This window comes from Chelon labrosus (assembly GCF_963514085.1).
Source record: "Chelon labrosus genome assembly, chromosome: 5".
Lineage (NCBI taxonomy): Eukaryota > Metazoa > Chordata > Actinopteri > Mugiliformes > Mugilidae > Chelon > Chelon labrosus.
In genome coordinates, this window is record NC_140341.1 from 7,435,103 (window position 1) to 7,456,781 (window position 21,679).

Here is a 21,679-nt window from a genome sequence, read left to right on the forward strand (position 1 = left end):
TAGCACCTTTAAAAACAGCGTTTACAAAGTGCTTTGACAATCAAGCATTACATAAACAACCACATAACAAAAATAATAAATATAAATAAAATAAAATAAAACACAGTAGTTTCTTCAGTTCTAGGGGACTGGTGGGAAGTCTGAGGTTTAAATAGGAACTCCTACTGGAACTTGCTTGTTGTGTTAACAACCAGAAACCGGTGCAGCTAATTTCCATTAACGGTTAGGTACTTACCTGTCGTTAAGGGGGGACCGTGTTTGTCCCCGTCCTCTTCCCTATGAATGGTGCTCTAACAACTCTTGTCCATCAGAGGCTCCAGTGTCAAGGTGTGAATGAGATTGAAACTTTTTGGGGACAGAAGTTAAAACTATATTGTAAATAGACAGATTAAATCTTAGTCTACCTCCTCTGTTAAGAGAAGGTTTTTCCAGTCTGACATTGAGGCTTCTTTTACTCCTCTTTCAAACAAACGGTCTTCTCTGCCTAAGAGTTGGACATTGTTATCTTCAAAGGAGTGTCCTTTGTCCTTCAGGTGTAGGTGGACCACTGAATTGTTTCCTGATGAGCTGGCTCTCCTGTCTTGGTACATGCGTTTATGGATGGATTGTTTGGTTTCCCCAATGTATAAGTCTGTACACGCCTCACACCACATTACTATGTTTTTGCCTGGGTGTTTTGTCTTTAGGGTGGACCAGTCTTTGCCCAAGTGTAATCCCTGGTTTGAAATTAAATGGAATGCAGCGATTTCTGCAAATCCTCCTGAGTTTTTCAGATACTCCAGCCACGTAGGGGATGGCGATGTTTTTCCTTTTGTTGCTCTCCTCTGTCCTTTTTGGGATGTCTTTTTTTGAGCTTTTGACAAAGGCCCAGTTGGGATATCCACATGTCTTATGTGCCCGTTTAATGTGTTTCTGCTCCTTCTCTTTGCCATCCAGTCTTGTGGGTACAGTCTGTGCTTAGTGCTGAAGAGTTCCACCCCCTGGAACACAAACCAGGGGTCATCAGAACTCTTCAGCACTAAGCACAGACTGTACCCACAAGACTGGATGGCAAGGAGAAGGAGCAGAAACACCTCAAACGGGCACTCAAGACATGTGGATATCCCAAGTGGGCCTTTGTCAAAAGCTCAAAAAAGATATCCCAAAAAGGACAGAGAGGAGGAGAGCAACAAAAGTAAAAACATCGTCATCCCTACGTGACTGGAGTATCCTAAAAACTCAGGAGAATTTTCATAAATCACTGCATTCCAGTTTATTTCAAACCAGGGAATACACTTGGGCAAAGACTGGTCCACCCTAAAGACAAAACACCCAGGCAAAAACAGAGTAATGTGGTGTACGCTGTTCAGTGCAGTGAGGAGTGTATAGATTTATACATTGGGGAAACCAAACAACCCATCCATAAACGCATGTACCAACACAGAAGAGCCAGCTCATCAGGAAACAATTCAGTGGTCCACCTACACCTGAAGGACAAAGGACACTCCTTTGAAGATAACAACTTCCAACTCTTAGGCAGAGAAGGCCGATGGTTTGAAAGAGTAGTAAAAGAAGCCATCTATGTCAGACTGGGAAAACCTTCTCTGAACAGAGGAGGTGACTGAGATTTAATCTGCCATCTATTTACAATATAGTTTTAACTTCTGTCCCCAAAAAGTTTCAACCTCATCACACCTTGACACTGGAGCCTCTGTTGGACAAGAGTCGTTAGAGCACCATTCATAGGGAAGAGGACGGGGACAAACACAGTCCCCCCTTAACGACATGTAAGTACCTAACCGTTAATGGAAATTAGCTGCACCGGTTTCTGGTTGTTAACACAACAAGCAAGTTCCAGTAGAAGTTCCTATTTAAACCTCAGACTTCCCATCAGTCCCCTAGAACTGAAGAAGCTACTCAGATGAGTGGTGAAACATCTTCTCAGGAAAAAACTCTACAGGTCCAGTTGCCTTTTTTTTTTAACCTTTTTTGCATATACCTAACCCTAAGTCTTTAAGAATGTAATTTCAATAAGCAAGTAGAACTTTTCCCAACATATGTGCCAAAAACTAAAATAAAAATAAATAAATAAATAAATAAAAAACAAAAAAAAAGTACTCCTTTAATTGTCATGATTTCTTCAAACGTCTTCCCTTGTCGAACTCTTGGGATGAAATGGTGTTTATAATTATATAAAATCTGAAAAACAGCAACAGGTCGCAGAGGAGCTGGAGCCTATCCCAGCTGTCGTCGGGCAAGAGGCCGGGTACACCCTGGACAGGCCGCCAGTCTATTTCAGGGCTAACGCAGAGAGACGGGACAACTGGCATCATTAAAAAAATTAAAATAAAATAAACAGCCTCCCATAATAATTGCAATTATTGTGACGCTGCGCAGAACAACATTATCTATTTATATGTATCATGTGTTTCTTTGCCATGCTGGTGTTTAAAAATAGGTTAAATATCGGTACATTTAAGTTTGTTTAATCAGATTTAAAAATCACATTTAATTAAAATATGAACTGACTTTCTCACAATTGCTGCAGAAATATTATTCTCTCTAACAGGGACTTGTGACAAGGTCAATGCAGGGATAGCCCCTGGTTCTCCTGTAACATGCAACTCTGTGCTTTACTTACTGTTACAAACTATGACTCTTTAGTGAACTATAGTGTTTATTTGTTATATTTAGCATATCTAATCTGTGTGTGTGTGTGTGTGCGCATGCGTGCAGGGAGGATGCAATGATGGAGTATCTGAAGATCGCTCAAGACCTGGAGATGTACGGTGTCAACTACTTTGAAATTAAAAACAAGAAAGGCACAGAACTGTGGCTGGGGGTCGACGCCTTGGGCCTCAACATCTACGAGCATGAAGACAAGTAACCGGCACACACTCATGTCACACGTGTTGGTTCATTAATTACAGGTCCTTCATCAGTTTTTTACATTAATCAGTGATAGTGGATTTCTCCGTGACGATGAAGACTCACAGTAATGCAGGTCATTGAGTAAACACGTCCGGCTACCCTTGTTTAAAATTCACTGGATGTAAGTCTTAAACGTGTCATCTGTGTAATGACTCAAGAGACAGCTACTACTGTACATGTTGGTTCATTTACAGTAGTAGCTGTACATGTTGGTTCATTTAATGGCTCCGTGAGGTCGGACGATTGGCTACCACTGATTGATGTAATCGGCTGAATCAACAGAAAATTCACATCAAAGAGTCCCTAACAACAATTTATAGTCATTTACCAGGTAATTTACCAATAAAACTGCAGCTGTTTGATAGCCGCTTAAATATTGTACTTTGAACAACTGAATGAATCACCTGCACATGGATTTGGTTTGACAGTAGCGCCCTCTTTTGATGGTGAACAGCATTGCAGCGAAATGATCTGTTCATTCAGTTTGCAGCGTACATCAAACATATCAAACATAATAAATGACAGCCAAGAAAAGCCAAAATATTCCTCAGATAGTCTATTTGTAGACAAAGAGTTCATGCATAAATCATTCTTAGACCTCATAAGCATTGAGTAAAACTTTTCACTCAGGTTGTCCCCAAAGATTGGTTTCCCCTGGAGCGAGATCAGAAACATTTCCTTCAACGACAAGAAGTTCGTCATCAAGCCCATTGACAAGAAAGCTCCTGTAAGTGTTGATGAGTTAATGCAGACATTCCCGTGCGTTTCCTGGGGATATAAATTCCTACTCGCTAAATCGCTCATGTCATGTTCTTTGTCATCTGCGGCTCCTCCAGGATTTTGTGTTCTACACTCCTCGGTTGCGGATCAACAAACGCATCCTGGCGTTGTGTATGGGCAACCATGAGCTGTACATGAGGAGGAGGAAGCCCGACACTATCGAGGTGCAGCAGATGAAGGCCCAGGCCCGGGAGGAGAAGCACCACAAACAGATGGAGATGTACAGTTCAAAGTTTTCTGTTTGTTGTTTTGTATTTCTTTTAGATTCTTTTGTCTGTCGCTTATAGGTTCCTCAGCACATGTACATCACACTGCAACACAGTCCTTTTTCTAGCCATCTTTGTCTATGGTTGAGTTCTAAAATACAAATCAGAATCACTGAGCAATGTCCGAGTACGTCTGAGCGTAGAAGGAATGTGTTTCCAGTTTAGGTGGCCTTACAGCTCACAGTTACATGCAGAAACTACTACAGTGCTGCAAACTTACACATCCAGAAAAACCTACCACAGCTATTGCAAGACGGTGTACTCAGCGAATGGAGCATAATATTAATGGAGACTTTTCCGTTACTTTGCTTTAATGCACATGGGTATGATATTGCGTTAAAAAAATAGAGGAGGGTGTAGTGTAAGGGCTCAAAGTCTGTAATGAATTGAACTTTATGGGATGCTGTTTATTCTCAGATTTGTGTGTGAGCAATTTATTTCAATAATAGATCATTTATAAGAAACCCTTCAGTAGGATTGAGGCTCCTGTCCACCCAGGTGTTTTCTCCTAACCCTGTGAATGAAAACTAAAAGTGACATTTACTCTCCTTGAGCACTAGGGGGCAGTGCTGCAGTGAGAAAAAAATACATGCACACTCATGTACCTTATCTGCAGGGTGAATGACTGATGGAGCTGCTGTTACAGTAGGAAACAAAAGTAGCTCCTTTTTCTCTTGAAAATAAGAAACTTAATTAGTTAACTACGCTGCTGCATTGTATAATTACATGTGCACATGACAATGCACCCAATACGCGCATGCTTAACGGCATTAATCACAGTAATTCTTGTTGGTTTGTTTGTATGGAATTTGAATGACAGTTTAATGTATTGGCGTATCGGTGGTTATTTTTTGTGTCTCTTTTTAAATGATTTTCGACAGAGCTCAACTGGAGAACGAGAAGAAAAAGCGCGAGCACGCAGAGAAGGAGAAGGAGCGGATAGAGAGGGAGAAGGACGAGCTGATCGAGAGGCTGAGGCAGATCGAAGAGCAGACGCAGAGAGCTCAGAAAGGTATGACCACAGCAACGGCAAGCGCGGCCGGTACGTTTGTTCGTGGGGAGACTTTGAGAAGGGAGGATTGCTCTCTGTGCCGTCCCTCTGCGACCTGTTAAACGGTTACAACATTAGTAAAACATTAAAGGAATAATTGTGGTTTGACCTATTTTAATCTGACACTTAGATTGATGACATAAGGTAAAGGGATTAGCTGTTCCACTTAAACACGTCTTAACAAGAAGTCAAACTTCTTTGGTACTTCTTTGGTCCATGGAAGGAAGGATCGAAAACTTGTTTTTGTGTGTGTGTGTTTCATATCTACCAGTAGCTTTGGATAGCTTTGCTGCATCTCTAATATTTCATTCATTCATTCATCTTCTGTAACCACGTGTCCTCTGGAGGGTCCCGGGTGTGTTGGAGCCTATCCCAGCTGTCAACGGGCGAGAGGCGGGGTACACCCTGGACAGGTCTCCAGTCTATCACAGGGCTAACACAGAGAGATAGCCTTATAGTTTATTGAAACATTTTCTTTCAGCTTTGTTTATAAAATGGAAAAAAAACAATATATATGAAAAGATTGTAATGTTTTGTCCTAAAGGTCTCGGGTTTTGCACTAATAGTACATCATCGTCCCAACATTTCCAGAGGGTGAGACGTCAACTGTTAACCTCACAGACTGCAGCTTTTTGTCTTTTTTTTTTTTTACTTTTTTTTTTTTTTTTTACTTAAATTCAAAAGCCATCTTAGTTTTGTGAATTTGCATAATGCAGACGCTCGATGCAGATTGCGTGGAGCAAGCTCAGGCAGCAGCAGCAGGCTGCTACAAACTCCCATAAAAACTTCTGTTTCATTCCACATGTATTGTGTACACATTTTTTTAAAAAAGCGAAAAGACAGAATCTCCCGTGTACGAAAACATAAATTTAACAAACTGCTGAAAAGTCAGGGATGTATGAAGAAAATGTCCTAACTGTGTGAACTGCTGGAGAAAATATACATTTATATACAAATTCCCTTCAGTCTTCTGCACACAGTTACAACAATTATAAAGAAATGCTCCCACAGTATTGGTCTAGAGTTTGAGGCCTGTGACACATAACTGCAGCCTGTACAGTTCAAATCAAGCCAATGCTGCGTTCTTTCTCTCTAAACGTGTGTACTATCTACATCTATAATACAGTCTTTAATAAGAGGAAGATGTAACAATAATAATGAAACAGATTTCCTTTAAAAATGATCCTGAATGAGGACTAGTTGTGTATATTTATTTATTAATTCTACTTTTTGGGGCTCTTTGGGGTTTAGCAGGCGCACTATGAACTGAGTCTACAGTCCCCATTGTAGTAGCACGGGGTCGACTCCAGCCTGCGCCTTTAAATGGGTGGCATCCCCCCCAAATTATACTTATTTCCATGTATCGAATTGACTTAGAAACAGGTTCAATATAAAGCTTTAAAATCCGTTCATCATTACATCTCTTTTTAGATCCATGGATAATAAAAGATACATATTTCATACAGCATACAAATTGCGCAAAGCTCCTTAAATATCATTGGAAGTAAACTAAAAGTGTCAAATAAATTGCCTCCCTCATCTCATCTTAGAGAGAAGTGCTCACCTTGCTGAGCGGGCGTCCCATAAACTGAGGCTGTACCTTTTTACCGCAGAGTGCTGCAAGTTTCAAGTGACACTGGAAACAGTGAAATCTAAAAGTTATTTAAATATGGGTTTACCGTTAACACATTAGTTTACCACTCTGTGTCTTCATGTGCATGGTCCAGACCGGTTCTGGATGTCCTTCTGAAGCACGTGGTCCGACTGATGCATCTGATGTGTTGTGTAAATGAACACAAACGGTCAAGAAGAAGAGGATGCAGCATTTCCACTCTTCTGTTTCCTTCTGTTGGGTCCCCGCAGCGATCACACAGTTGTTAAACACGTGTTAAAATGGTTCGTGACGTGTACCGCGGCATGTGTGTTTCCGCAGAGCTGGAGGAGCAGACCCGCAAGGCGCTGGAGCTGGAACAGGAAAGAAAGCGGGCGAAGGAAGAAGCCGAGCGGCTGGAGAGGGAGAGGCAGTCGGCAGAGGAGGCCAAGGCGGCGCTGGCTCAGCAGGCGGCCGACCAGATGAAGAACCAGGAGCAACTGGTACATGCTGCCACGTATTCAAGATTCAGAGAGTTTATTGTCATGTGCACCGTGTAGAAACATGTTTGCCTGTACAATGAAAGTCTTCTTTTGCCATGCACCCAAATACCTAACAATATTAAAAAAATCTTAGAAATAGAATCACTAGTGATTTTAGTCTATGAATCTAGAGTCCTATCAACTATTGAGGGGTCTGATGGCAGTGGGGAAGAAGGACTTCTTCAGTCTCGAGGTCCTACATTTCACACTCCTGTACCTCCGTCCTGAGGGTAGGAGTGTGAGCAGTCCGTGCTGAGGGTGGGTTGGGTCTTTAGTGATGGAGGCAGCTCTCCTGTAGACTCTATGCTTGTAGATGCTCTGCAGAGAGGGGAGTGGAGGGGAGTCCTGGTGATCCTCTCAGCAGTCTTCACCACTCTCTGCAGGCGTTTTCGGTCCAGTATATCAGTCACAACCATTACTGTTAAGGCTTTTGTTCAGGTGGAGAACACTACAGCCTCCATATACTGTGTTCAAGCATCTGGATTCATCAGGTCCCTGTCATTTATTCTCAGCATCTACCACCAACGTGAACCTCAAAGAGCAAGAAGAAGTTAAACTTATTTACAAATACTACAGTAAGAAAAATAGGGAACTTGTGACAGTAATTCAGCAGTTTGTTATGATCATGAAACAAGACAATCTCTCAAATATGAGAAGTTGATCATTCTTTCTGTTTCATATCAAATTGCCAACACTTTTTTTTTATTGGTTCAGAGTAGTAACTTTTTTACTTGCATGTATTGTTATTTCCTACAGGCTGCTGAGTTAGCAGAGTTCACTGCCAAAATCGCTCTGCTCGAAGAGGCGAAGAGGAAAAAAGAAGAGGAAGCAACAGAATGGCAACACAAAGTAACGTAACTCCTGCATGTTCCTCTGTGTGTTTGAGCTTCAAATTAAATTATGCGTAGTTTTAGTTTTTCACACGGCCTTTCGCACAACTACAGGTGTTGAACAAAATGTGCTAAACGAGGCTGTGGGGGTCGGTGTAAAGAAAAAGTGTCACAGGAAACATGAGAAGCAACTTGAGTGGAGACTCCAGAAATAATCAAGCAAATTCCCCGTGAGCTATAGCAGTGGGTGATTTTATATTTGCACCATGTAGAATGAATGAAATTCTTTAATGTAGAATTTAGTTTAGTATACTCACTAAAGGAAAATTTCTTCAACCTGTTTGAAATCATTCTGATTAGAGATTCCCACTTAACTGTTTACATGGACGCTAAATAAAATGATTTGATAAGATACCTGTGTTTATATTCCCCAGGCACTGATCACAGTAAAACATTATTTGACAAAGTGGTTCTGCCCACTGGAGGGAGAATTTGTCAGAAATATAACAAAGAAAAATATTTTTTTTCCCAACTTTACTGACAATATAAAATTCATCCAACAGAAGAAGATGACCCCACAGTTTGTTGTTTTGCTCCCTCCGTGTTTCTGTCCTTCCTGTAAACCCATAACGTCTCTTGATGTTTACCCAGTGTGGGGCAAACATGCAGAGAAAGAACTGATTGGGGGGTGGGTTCTACCCTCTTAATAAAAGCCGCTAATAATGATGCTGTCCCAACTATTAAAAGCTATTTATACAGTATATGGCACATAGAATAAGGACCAGTCCATCAGTCCGTCTTTAAATTACCGTAATAGCCAGATATTGCCAGAAATTTGGTTTAGCGACAAATGGCTTAAGTCTGTGTAAATAATTGTAAATCTCCATGGTCTAAAAAATCAAGAGCACAAACATGGAGTTTTAAAAAGTGGCTGTAACGTAAAAATTTAATGAGTGAACATCACAGATACACATGCTACGGGAGTTGTCCGTGCCGTTTTCTCCGTCAGGTTAAATTCATGACAGAACAGGTGAGCGGCCGGTTTTTGTGGAGTGTCTGGAGGGCTTTAGGGAGGAGGGAGAGATGCAAAAATATTTCCGATTCGTCAAGAGACCATGGCCGAGTAAATTAGATTAAATTAAATTAGCCGGGCCGCCACAATATTAATATTGTATGGGAAACAGTGAGGCGCAAATGTTTTCCACCTCAGCTTCCAAAGGCCGCCAGTTCTTTGCAGCTGAAAGTTGGTCTGGAGTTATTATCAAACTATTTGGCCGTGCTTTATGCCATAATGAACTTGCATGCGGAGGTATTTTTTTCTCTGTATTAGTTGAAACACGCCCCATAGTGAAATCTTAATGGTGTGTTACCAGACTAATATTCTGATAAGAATTAGGTCTGGCTCCACCAGGCTGTTGTTGAACTGATTATCAAAGGTTTCCACCGCCCCTGTGCTAGTGTCCACGTAAACACAGCTAATGGTATCTGGATGTGTACAGTGGACGCATATTTAGAGATAGTTATAGTTAAATGTGTGCATCGGTCAGCGTTTCTCTCTATAAGCATGCGTGTGTGTTATTTCTAGGCCATTTCGGCACAAGAGGACCTGGAGAAGACGAGGGAAGAACTGAAGACGGCCATCTCGTCTCCGCCGGCGCCGGAGCACGATGAGCAGGACGAGATGAACGCCGAGGCGAGCGCCGAGCTCCTCAGCGATGGCGTCAATAGCCAGCGCAGCGAAGAGGAACGCATCACTGAGGCGCAGAAGAACGAACGTGTCAAGAAGCAACTCCAGGTAAAACGATCACGTGACGTAGACATCTTGAGGGAGACTGACACAAAAACGTATTTTAGAAAATGCAATTGGAAGGCACTTCAGGGTGAGGTCGAGCTGACAGGCAAACGGATTTGCTGCAGGTTTGCCACAGGAGTTGAAGAGAACACGTTCCTACAAAAGCCATACATGTAAGTGTAAGTGTTGAGTCAGTTAAGTGTCTGCCAGTGTAAATCAATAAAATCCTGCAGAAGGGATTAATCTAATCGTTCATGAGCTTCCTAAGCACGTGGCAGGAGTCAAACACAGACGAACAAAAGCATAAAGAAGCAGAAGATGTAAAAATGTTCAGCTGTTGAATAAATGGACAGGATAGAAGTCACATATATTGTAGGAAAAAAAAATCATTTTAACATTTTGCAAAAGTGGAAGTAACCGGGTCACTTTCAGTTAAACAAATGTCTGGCTGCAGTGAAGCAACTTTTAACATTCCTCATAGCACACAATCATAGAAAAATCTCTGCTACTTCCTTATATACATATACTTTGCCGGAATGAGCTTCTGAAAATGTCCAAGCTGAGCTACATCTTTCGGTTTGTAGTTTCTTGGATTTACCCGTGCATGCAAATGTTCCTGGGACGATCGAATCTTCCGACTTTTGTGTGTTCACGTATATACACTATATTACCAAAAGTATTCGCTCACCTGCCTTTACTCATTCTATGAACTGAAGTGCCATCCCATTCCTAACTCATAGAATTCAATATGATGTCGGTCCACCTTTTGCAGCTATTACAGCTTCAACTCTTCTGGGAAGACTGTCCACAAGGTTGAGGAGAGTGTTTATAGGAATTTTTGACCATTCTTCCAAAAGCGCATTGGTGAGGTCACACACTGATGTTGGTCGAGAAGGCCTGGCTCTCAGTCTCCGCTCTAATTCATCCCAAAGGTGTTCTATCGGGTTCAGGTCAGGACTCTGTGCAGGCCAGTCAAGTTCATCCACACCAGACTCTGTCATCCACGTCTTTATGGACCTTGCTTTGTGCACTGGTGCACAGTCATGTTGGAAGAGGAAGGGGCCCGCTCCAAACTGTTCCCACAAGGTTGGGAGCATGGAATTGTCCAAAATGTTTTGGTATCCTGAAGCATTCAATGTTCCTTTCACTGGAACTAAGGGGCCAAGCCCAGCTCCTGAAAAACAACCCCATACCATAATTCCTCCTCCACCAAATTTCACAGTTGGCACAATGCAATCTGAAATGTACCGTTCTCCTGGCAACCTCCAAACCCAGACTCGTCCATCAGATTGCCAGATGGAAAAGCGTGATTCATCCCTCCAGAGAACGCGTCTCCACTGCTCTAGAGGCCAGTGGCGGCGTGCTTTACACCATTGCATCCGACGCCTTGCATTGCACTTGGTGATGTGTGGCTTGGCTGCAGCTGCTCGGCCATGGAAACCCATTCCATGAAGCTCTCTGCGTACTGTACTTGGGCTAATCTGAAGGTCACATGAAGTTTGTAGCTCTGTAGCAATTGACTGTGCAGAAAGTCGGCGACCTCTTTGCACTATGCGCTTCAGCATCCGCTGACCCCTCTCCGTCACTTTACGTGGCCTACCACTTCGTGGCTGAGTTGCTGTTTTTCCCAAACGCTTCCATTTTGTTATAATAGAGCTGACAGTTGACTGTGGAATATTTAGGAGCGAGGAAATTTCACGACTGGATTTGTTGCACAAGTGGCATCCTATGACAGTTCCACGCTGGAATTCACTGAGCTCCTGAGAGCGGCCCATTCTTTCACAAATGTCTTGTTTCACAGTCTGCATGCCTGAGTGCTTGAATTTATACACCTGGGGCCAGGCCAAGTGATTAGAACACCTGATTCTGATCATTTGAATGGGTGAGCGAATACTTTTGGTAATATAGTGTATTTTCAGAATGTCTGAACAACAGGGACGCTGCAGACAACACGATTTTTTTTTTGCTCCGGGCGTTTAAAAAAAATAAATAAATAAAAATCACGTTGGTAACTGTTTCCAGTATTTGCATGAACATAAGTGGCGATGCGTGATTCATTTCACACATGACAAACATGCATGTTAGGGAGCCTGGGAGAAACGGACGAGCAGCTCGCGAGTTACAAAACCGCGACATTTGCACAAGTTTACCGTTTCCCTCTGTATGGAAAACATACAAGAATAACATGATCAAGTTTTCCTGGTTGCATTTAGCAGGTAAGACAAAAAAAAAAAAAAAAAAAAGCCCATAAATATAATGACACTGATTACTGCAGCAGTTCTGGAAAGCGTCTGAGGTGTGACTGGCAGTTTTACATTGGCTTGAGATCTGCCGTTTGTGTCGAAGCTTGAACATACACAGCCTGTTGTGACCTGACGTATTGAATTTGAATTTTATATTAACATTCAAATGCCTCCTTCAACCGTCACACTTGGATTCATTTTTGTTTCTTTCTGTACATTTTATGACAAAAACATGTTGTAAATCTTTGGCAAGCAGACGTCTGATGGAGTCATTGCCTGTTTTACTGACTTACTGTTGCCTCAGGTATCATCTGTGAGGCGTTCTGTGGCAGATAATACGTCTTTATTACTAAGCATTAAAAACGAACTGTAGCTCAGTGAGCACTAATTATACGTTGACTGATCTTGGAATTGTGCCGCCCTGGCAGGAGTTGTTGACAGGTTTATGATTGGTTATATAGAAAGGAAAGTAGTTTCGTGCCGTGCCGCTTTGCTAAGCGCATTACAAATGTATCACAGTATTTAATATGAAACCTGTCGGGTCATGATAAATATTGCATAACCTGTTCATTTCAAACATACGGTGCTGTCAATCCATGCTCCTCATGACTTACCATTCACGAGAGACTCCATTAACAAACGTTTGTATTTTTAGTTTTTTGGAATATTGGCGGAATGTGCAAAGGTCAACGATTAATGTAAGGAATTTGCCAGAAATTCCAAAAAGATATAGGCGCTGTAGAGTTCCTATCACGAGACATGACCATGACACATCTGACACTTCCTCATACAGTTCGTCAAATGTAGCGTGGTAGAGTTCTTGATCTGAAACGTCCAAGGGCCTGTTCAGACCTCGCATTAAGATCCCGTCTGGGCTATCTGATCGCAAGAGACCAGTTTTAGGTGCGTATGTTCAGACCTAATCTCAGTTCCCCTCTCTGTATGCAAATAAATCCAGACATCATCCGTACAATGTTTTAAACCCTGATGTCTCTAAGAATAAGAAAAAACTTTATTAGTCCCGCAATGGGGAAATTGCAGTTTACCACAGCTTACAGAAAATGCAGAATAAAAAAATGACAACAGCAAAAAGAGTAGCTATAAAAGATAAATAATGAAATGGAATCGGATAGAAATATTGCACAGATTGAATTGTAAAATATTGCATATGACTGGTGTCAAGCTGTTGTTTGGAGTTTTTACACCATATGGTGTAATACTATTGCACATATGTGAGAAGTTTTTACACTTGTGGTGTAGTAATATTGCACACATTAAGAGTGTTCGTTGTGGAGCCTGACAGCAGCAGGAAGGAAAGACCTTCTGTATCTTTCCTTCACACATCGAGGGTGAAGCAGTCTGTCACTGAAGGTGCTCCTCAGTCCTGTCAGGTCACCGTGCAGGGGGTGGGACTCATTGTTCAGCATGGAGGACAGTTTAGCCAGGACTCTCCTGTCACCCACCTCCCCCACTGAGTCCAGATTGCAGCCCAGGACAGAGCTGGACTTCCTGATGATCTTATCCAGCTTCTTCCTCTCCCTCTCTGTGATGCCACTGTTCCAGCAGACCACTCCGAGAATCTGATGAATCTCTGCCGCTGCTCCAAACCTGAGAACATGTGTGTGCGTCATGACTTACATTATATTCACTGTTCACTGCTCCCCGCCCTGAATAAAGACACCAGTGATTATTGAGGAAATTAACTTAACTACACATGGCTTGTTCTCATCAGCATGACCGCATCAATAATAAACACAGAAACACACTCGTGTACTCATATTAAATACTTTCTTTGTAAATGACTTACTTAGATTTATTTATTTTTTTAGTTAGTTAACAGCTTCAAGGACAGAGTATTTCAAAGGGCTCTCATTACTAATGAACAGACATCGCTCACGGTGCTTTTTCCTTTTCGGGTGATCATTTATAAAAGCGGCTCGATGTATTTTTCTGAATGAATGAGGCAAAACTCTTCTTCCTTCCGACGCAGGAGCCCTCGTGCTGAGTGTAGGCAGTCTTTAATGCGACTCAGGATGCATTGCGTTCACACTACCAATGGACTGTGGACACGTGCGAACACATGCAACCCAGACCACCTTCTGCGATCTCAGTGTCTCAGTGGGGTTGTTCACACGTCTTTTACGTGATCGGATCAACCAGGTCGGATCTGAATGCAAGGTCTGAACAGGCCCTAGAACAACTCATCATCTAACCGACTGAATGTACAGGATGAGTCATCATCAGCGCTGGCAGTTACAGTATCTTGATAGACTTGATAGACTTGATAGATGCTAGACAGTTGAAGTCATCGGTTATTTGTTACATTTTCAAAAGACGTTTTATTGTGTTTTCCATAGACAGCAGGATTTAAAAGTCTAAAATTTGATAATCCCAATTTAAGGCCTTAAAAAGTCTTAAATACGAGCATATTTTCCATTGTAGGTCTTAAATTACATTTAGTCAAGTCTGAAATCCTTACGTCCATTTACCGCTTCATTCGCACTTTGTTCAATGCGTTGGGGGCATTCAATGTTAGTTGTGTTCCGTGTAGTTCTTTATGAAATGTAACTATTAGCAGTACGCAGAAATTAAACTACAAATGAGACCTGGAAGTGGAATCCAGTGTTCAGCCCGGTTTGGAATGTGTCACTGCACCGAGTATGGTACGTATGGCCGTACGGCGCAGGCGAAGCGGGGAGATTTTTTCGTCACGTAACGTTTGTTAGCTTTATGGATTTTGGCCTCCTTTTGGATTCAAGACTTCCTCTGTCACATGAACCTCGTTGTCAACTTGGGAAATGGGCAAATTTAATGATTGAACGAAACAATTTCGTTGATAGGCTGAAACGTGTGCCGAACAATCCTGTGCGAACTGCACGCCAGAGGACACTCAAACTCTGCAGCAGCCTGGGTGTGAAAGCAGTGGAATCTCACTTAGAAGCAGAGAAACACCAGACTGCTCTTAAAAGTCTCCAACAATCTCATGCGATCGCCCAGTTTTGTTCGCCGTTGCCAGGTCCAAGTACAGCCAGAGATGGTGTTAAAGCCAGCTCTGTGCGAACCGCACAAAACACAGACTCTACCGATTCTGCTGCCTCATCATCGGGAAATCTTTGGATCATCTGCAACTCTGAAAACGGAAGTCTTGTGGATGTTAAATACTGTACCAAAGTGACGCCCGGGGCTCTACAACGGTCTACAGAGATGTGTTTCAAAACCATTTAATTCCATTGTAATATATTACAAAACTATGCATGGCACATAGGACAGAGGAAGCTGGGACATGTCTCAATGCATGTTAAATCACATGTAGAGGGTAAGTTTTGAATGATGAATGAAAAAAATAAAACCCTCCAGCCCACTGCCTATTATGTTTCTGTCATTTTAGGTAGTTTCTATAATGCTGATGCATGTTCAAGTGTCAATTTTTTGGATAAGTGTTGTTTTAGTTAGTTATTATACGCTATAGAAACAAAAACGTGACATAATGCCAACTGCCAGTTGCCAAAAGAACAAAAGCAAACGCTCTTTAAAGTGGGACCGTGAAAGTTGTAATGAAAAAAAATAAAAACAAGTACAGTGTATAATCCAACATTTCCTTGTAAGTAGTGGAGATGAGTCTGGAGGAAGTCCATGTGGCTCCACTTGGGTACCGCACAGCAGGGGTCGCGTTAACCTCATATTTTCCATCATTGACCGTTTTTTTTTTTTTTTTAAATGTGACGGAAAAATCTGAAGGCCATCCGTCATTTTGACAGATTGCAATTCACACCCCTGACCACTTGGTGGCGAGTGACCTTATTCTCTTATTCTCTTGTCTCTCATCGCAGTTTGTGTTCCAAACATCGCAGAACTTTTGTCGGTGCACGATTTCCTGGTACACCGATTACACTGATGCACACGTCAGAGCTCGGCTACACCATAGACATATATACATAGATAGGTTTTATTTGTCACATGCACAGTTATACACAGTACAATGCACAGTGAAATGTTTTCACTTTTATACAATATATATGTATATATGTCTATGTCTATGCAGCTTTGCAATACCACCCAAGCACTTCAACCCTACGGTACCGTCTAAGAGCTGTTTACGCTAGCAGTCCCGTTTTTTTTTTTGTTTTGTTTTTTGTTACCATTTAAAGTCAATGCTGTTTTAAAAAAAGTACTTAAAGTTAATGAAACTTTAATGAAAATTAAATGCTTTTGAATATGTCTTTATTATCATTTTAAAAAATTTAAGTTTATGACCCTATCAGTCAAAATGACCGACAAGGAATAAGTCTAGCGCAACCTCTGCCATAGACCATATACAGTATATATGTCTATGCAGCTAACGGCTACCAAAATGGAATTTGCATACCACCGAAGCACTTCAACCCTACGGTACCGTCTAACAGCTGTTTACACTAGCAGTCCCGTATGGACAAGACGTGTCGGCAGCCGAAACTGTTTTTTTTTAATTACCATTTAAAGTAAATTCTGTTCTGAAAAAAGTACTTAAAGTTAATGAAACTTTAATGAAAGTGAAATGCTATTGAATATGTCTTTATTATCATTTAAAAAAATTAAAGTGGCGGGTAAAAATAGATTTTGACGGGATTTTTATGACCCTGTCAGTCAAAATGACCGACAGCGAAAAAGTCCAGCGCAACCTCTGATTCGCACTGAGCAGACTCTGGCTCCAAACTCGCAAGACGGCACCGCCCGTATCCCCGGGACAATAGCATCAGTTTGGCCAATGCAAGGAAGCGGCGACACTTGTCCATATTTATATACAGTCTATGGTGTTTTTCTCATTCCTTTTGGTTGCAGTAAAACAAATCAAAGCGCAGTGTACTACATTGTTTCTTTCTCCTGCTCCTGGGCAGATGCAGTAGCTGTGTATTAAAACACGGTATCAGTGCTGTAGTTAGGTGGATGTGCAGCTCAGTCAATGAGAAGGCCTCACATCCCTTCAAATCTGTTGGTGAAAAGATGAGAGCAGCATCACGACGAAATGCAAATTGTGCCTATAACAAAAAAGTGTCTGCAACATTTTAAACCATACACAACACTGTTCTTCATCGATCAGTGAGAATAAGATAAGAAGGCAAGTTTTCTAGTAAATTATCATCTTGTCATGTTGGTGTCTGAGTTATGAACTGACATTTCCATTCTCTCTCTCTCTGCTCCCCAGGCTCTGAGTTCAGAGCTGGCCGAGGCTCGAGACGACACCAAGAAAACCCAAAACGACATGCTGCACGCCGAGAACGTCAAGGCAGGCAGGGACAAGTACAAAACCCTGCGCCAGATCCGCCAGGGCAACACCAAGCAGCGCATCGACGAGTTCGAGTCCATGTGAGCCAGAGAGAGAGAGACGCGCGGACTCGACGCTGAAAAGAGGCCGTCGGCCTCATCGCCATGTCAACGCCTCACTTTCCTCGCCCGTAACCGGCTGCCACTCCAGGATCTCCCGCGTATCCGGGAGACGAGAAAAAAAGAAAAACAGCTAACGGGCTTCGTAGCTTCAGCCTCGCCAAAGCTCCGCCTAGCAGCGGCTGGCCAGTCGCGCTGCTATCTGCTTTTTAGAGCTCTGCCCTCACCCCAACAAAGCACACGTCTTTTAATCAGTCTGGAAAATAGCAAGCGACATATCCTCCTACCTTGTACCCCTTTTTAATTTTAATGCTTGCATGTATGATGATTAAAACAGGACCCTTAGACAAAATTGTGAGACTGGACACAATTGGTCGTGCTTTTACTCAACAAAAATAAAAAGGCCATTTGTAGCTGTAGCTTGTTGTTTGCGCCACGCTTTAATATCCGTACCTTACTTCTTTTACTTCTTTTGTCATGAGCAGAGCAATTTAAATGATTTGTTTTTTAAAAAACAAAACAAACAAAAAAAAACCGCCTTACTTTGTCTCGTTTCTTTCCCGTCTATTATTATTATTATTATTATTATTATTATTATTATTACTGTCGTTTTGTTCCGGTAGTGTTAGTGCTAATTTATCTCCTCGAATGACTCGTCAGTTTTGCGAACGCTCATACAGAGAGTTGTGGGCGAACAGATATGCAAACTAGATTCTTACTGTGCAGGCGCTCTGTGTCCGCCGAGACTTTTCACACATATATTTTGGCCCACAATAAAGAATGAATTTATATTTCCAAATATGCAGCTACAGTATGATCTTAAAACTCCTGACTGACGTTGACGCTAGTAGAGCTAGATTACATAATTGTTTTGTTTATTTTTGACAAAGCATGTCGGACGCTTTCTAAAGCTCAAAGTAAGCCTGGACTTGAAGTCTTGAAGCCAATTTTTTCATGAGTGACTTTTCCATCACTAAATCGTCTTTGCACACTGATCAGACACAGCAGCGTAACGACATGCTGACGTATTTTTTAATGACGGATAAACCTGAACTAAACAAAAAGAAAACTACTGAACTTTATCACATTTCTTTTTTTTTTTTGGAAATAACATTTGTTCTGGAAAATAAATGTTTTGTTCAAAAGTGTTTATCCACAGAATTTTCATTTGAATATGTGTTTTTCTGCAAAGACAAAACAGGAATTATTATTAAATGAAAATCCAACAAAGCATGTGGCCTGGAAACAGGATAAATAAACATATATATATATATATAATTTTCTTTTTAATAATTGCAAGATAATCATGTGCAGCGTCCACAGACCGAACGACACGTCAAAGCTTGAGTAGAACTTTTATTGGTCACTTTTAAATCACACAAGAAGAACAAGAAGTCGGCTTCTCTCATTTGGCCCAAGTTTTCCATATTGTGTAGGTTTGTTTTTAATGCTTTTATTTTGGGTTTCAGTGCCTAAAGCTTTAGTGGAGTTGCACAAATATTTGAAGAAAACTCCTGCGATGTGACATGCGTGTAAAACCAATTTGAGGAACAAACCAAACAGACAGTCTCTTGGATCTAGCGTTAATTCCTTTCTTCTTCTTTTTCTCTAGAATGGATCATATATTTAGACTGGGTACATCTTATTTTCAAATGTGGGTCCCAGCAGTACCTTTTGTTACGCTAAAGAAGTAAAATAGGTTTCCCTGGCCTAATTGGTATTAATCAAACAGTTGTTTCGGGGGTTTTGGCATGCAGCCCTGCACCGTCTTTTGGAGAAATAACATCATTTGCAGACAGGACACAGTGAAACAGCAGCAATGGTCAAACACTATAATCTTTTTATTTTGGTTTAATACAACCACCATTGGCCTGAGCAAAGGAAAACACTTGAAAGCAATGAACAGCCTTTTTTTTTCTTTGTTTTTTTTTTTTTTAAACTAGGCTTTGGTCTCTCAAGAGGCGGCAGTGACTTCACTTTGTAGCAGAAATGAAGCTGTATTAAAGCACGTTAGAAGTAAAGGTGTCAATAAATGCTGTTTGCATTTTACAAAATCTCCTAATTAGTAAAATAAACATACACGCAGGATCTGGAGGTCATTCTAGCCGAATAACAGACGAATGAACATCTGTCGATAAATTCTCAAAAGGTGTGTTCGGACCCGAAGCCAAAGCAAATAACTTGGTGCTAAGCGTGTCGAGCTGGAACTTTGAGAACAAACAGAACTATCACCATAATGGGCCCAACTGAAGCTGATATGTTTTTACATGCTGCAGTACTTAAATGAGTGTGAAGGTGAGTATGAAGAATGAACTGTGAGCAAAATTATACGCCATGGTTAAGGCTTGTCTTGCCTAAATTGATGGCTGATGTGCTCAGTCAGCAAAATCTGTTTTGTTCTTGATTTCAGTGATCTGTACTTGACCCCAAACTTGGATGAAAAGAGGATTTTCAGAAGATGACTCCACTTACTTAAATCCAAGAAACGCCTGTAGCCACTTCCACCTTAGCCCAGAACGAACAAACTATAGCTATTACCTTCAGATAACAAAGCTGTTTTTTTTTTTTTTGTTTTTTTTCATAATTTATCTCTTGAGAAGATGATTTCTCAGGATATGGAGAACTGATTTGATTACTCTTAATTTCAGCCTTCAGGGTCCCTGTTCTAACTTTCCACTTACTTGGCAGTGGAAATTTTGAAGTGCACTCATCTGTGAAGATGAGGCCGGGCCAGTTGTCTCCTCAAATGACGAGCACTGATCTGAATGTGACGGTGTAAGGTCTCGTGTTTTACCCACTCAACCACCACAGTCTCCTTCCTTTTATGGACTCTCTTTATGCTGCGTCACATGACTGAGGAAACAACCTTTTATCATGTTGAAATTACAAAATAATTAAGTGGTGATTTTAGGATAACGGTATTAAGGAACTGGCAGTAAAGGTTTTGGCTTGTGTTGTTGGGTATTTTGCACTTGAGCTGAAGTGGTGGTAGGTTCCTCCTATGGGCTTGGAAAGGGAGGTTAGTTGCTTGCAGTCTGCAAACTCACCACTAGATGTCCCTTTATCTTACACGCTGGTCCTTTAAACATTATGTCAGGTGCGTATGTTCCTAGCAGCTGTACGCAGTAACACCTAAGTCTGCATAAATAATGCAAAGCAGAAATTTGTTTGGCGTTCAGTCTGAACTCACTTTGTCAAGTAACATTCGTGAAGAAATCCGTACACAAAATTGTGTTCGCAATAATTTCACACCCTCAGTCAGCAACACCGACAACAATCTCTCCTTGTGGATAAAAGTCACATGAGATTTAAAAAAATAGCAATTTGAAAAGTACATGGTTATAGAAAAATAGTCTTTGCACTCATACACTATATAGGTAATATCTGCAACAGCTTTAGAGGTTTGTTTAATAAAACTGTAGGGTGCAAACCCCCAAACAGTGGCACACGGTGCCAGACTGACAGGCTGGAGAACACCTCATGTACTCTACAAGTGGTGTGAAAAAGACAGTTGATAGGTGAGGTTTTGAACACGTCAAGAGCCTCAGTGTCACAGGAAACGTAGTTATTTAATTAGTTAACAGGTACAAAAACCAAATTTAAAAATAAAAAAATGCTCAAATTACTAATGAATAGCCCAGTGCTTTTGTCTTTTCAAATAATCTTTCATAACTCCACCTATGTAAGAGCATGTCCTCAACGTGACCCAGGACGCATCATGTGTTCACACTGGTGAAAGAATGTGTCATCAAGCGTACCAGACCATCTTCGAATGTGATAAAATCTCAACTATGTCCTGGGTGCGTTCACAGCTGTACTTGAAGCCACTTGCCATTGGATTGCTCATTACGGATTTAATACAAGGTCTGAAAGAGACCTCAGCGAGCATGGAGCCCAAATTTGAGAACTCATTAACTAATTTTTTTGCTGTTGTGGCTCTTAACTGACTGATTTTGGCTCTGGTTGCTTTGCCCTCTTGAGGGGGAGTGTGTTGAGGCTAAATCCGTCTCAAGAGAACAAGTCAAATTTGTCCCTGATCATTTTCTCTCCCATATGCTTCAGCTTCTACATAACCAGGTTTCACAAATGGAGCTACACAGCAGTACCACAGCTTTCAGTTTACTGACAATATAAACTATAACCGTCTCCAAAAAGTGCACTTGAGACATTTCTCTTTACTGCACTTGAAAAAGAAGGGAATAAAACCCCCCACATTAAAAATAAAAAGCCTAAAAAGTGACACAATCACGCCACAAAATATTCAATGTATTTCTGTTTAAATATTTTTTTTTCTTTTCATATAAAACAATGAT

At 41.3% G+C, this 21,679-nt stretch overlaps 1 protein-coding gene across 1 annotated transcript in view; it reads left to right on the forward strand.

Moving 5' to 3' along the window:
• Nucleotides 1–18,517, forward strand: part of LOC311488340 (radixin) — a 58,007-nt gene extending 39,490 nt beyond the window's left edge. Inside the window, exons 8-15 of the mRNA XM_084544971.1 lie at nt 2,716–2,862; nt 3,541–3,637; nt 3,747–3,910; nt 4,838–4,968; nt 6,941–7,101; nt 7,897–7,989; nt 9,556–9,765; nt 17,188–18,517. Coding sequence (XP_084401097.1) covers nt 2,716–2,862; nt 3,541–3,637; nt 3,747–3,910; nt 4,838–4,968; nt 6,941–7,101; nt 7,897–7,989; nt 9,556–9,765; nt 17,188–17,352 — 1,168 coding nt within the window. The 3' untranslated portion in view covers nt 17,353–18,517. The remainder of the gene's footprint in view (nt 1–2,715; nt 2,863–3,540; nt 3,638–3,746; nt 3,911–4,837; nt 4,969–6,940; nt 7,102–7,896; nt 7,990–9,555; nt 9,766–17,187) is intronic.
• Nucleotides 18,518–21,679: the final 3,162 nt, after the last annotated feature.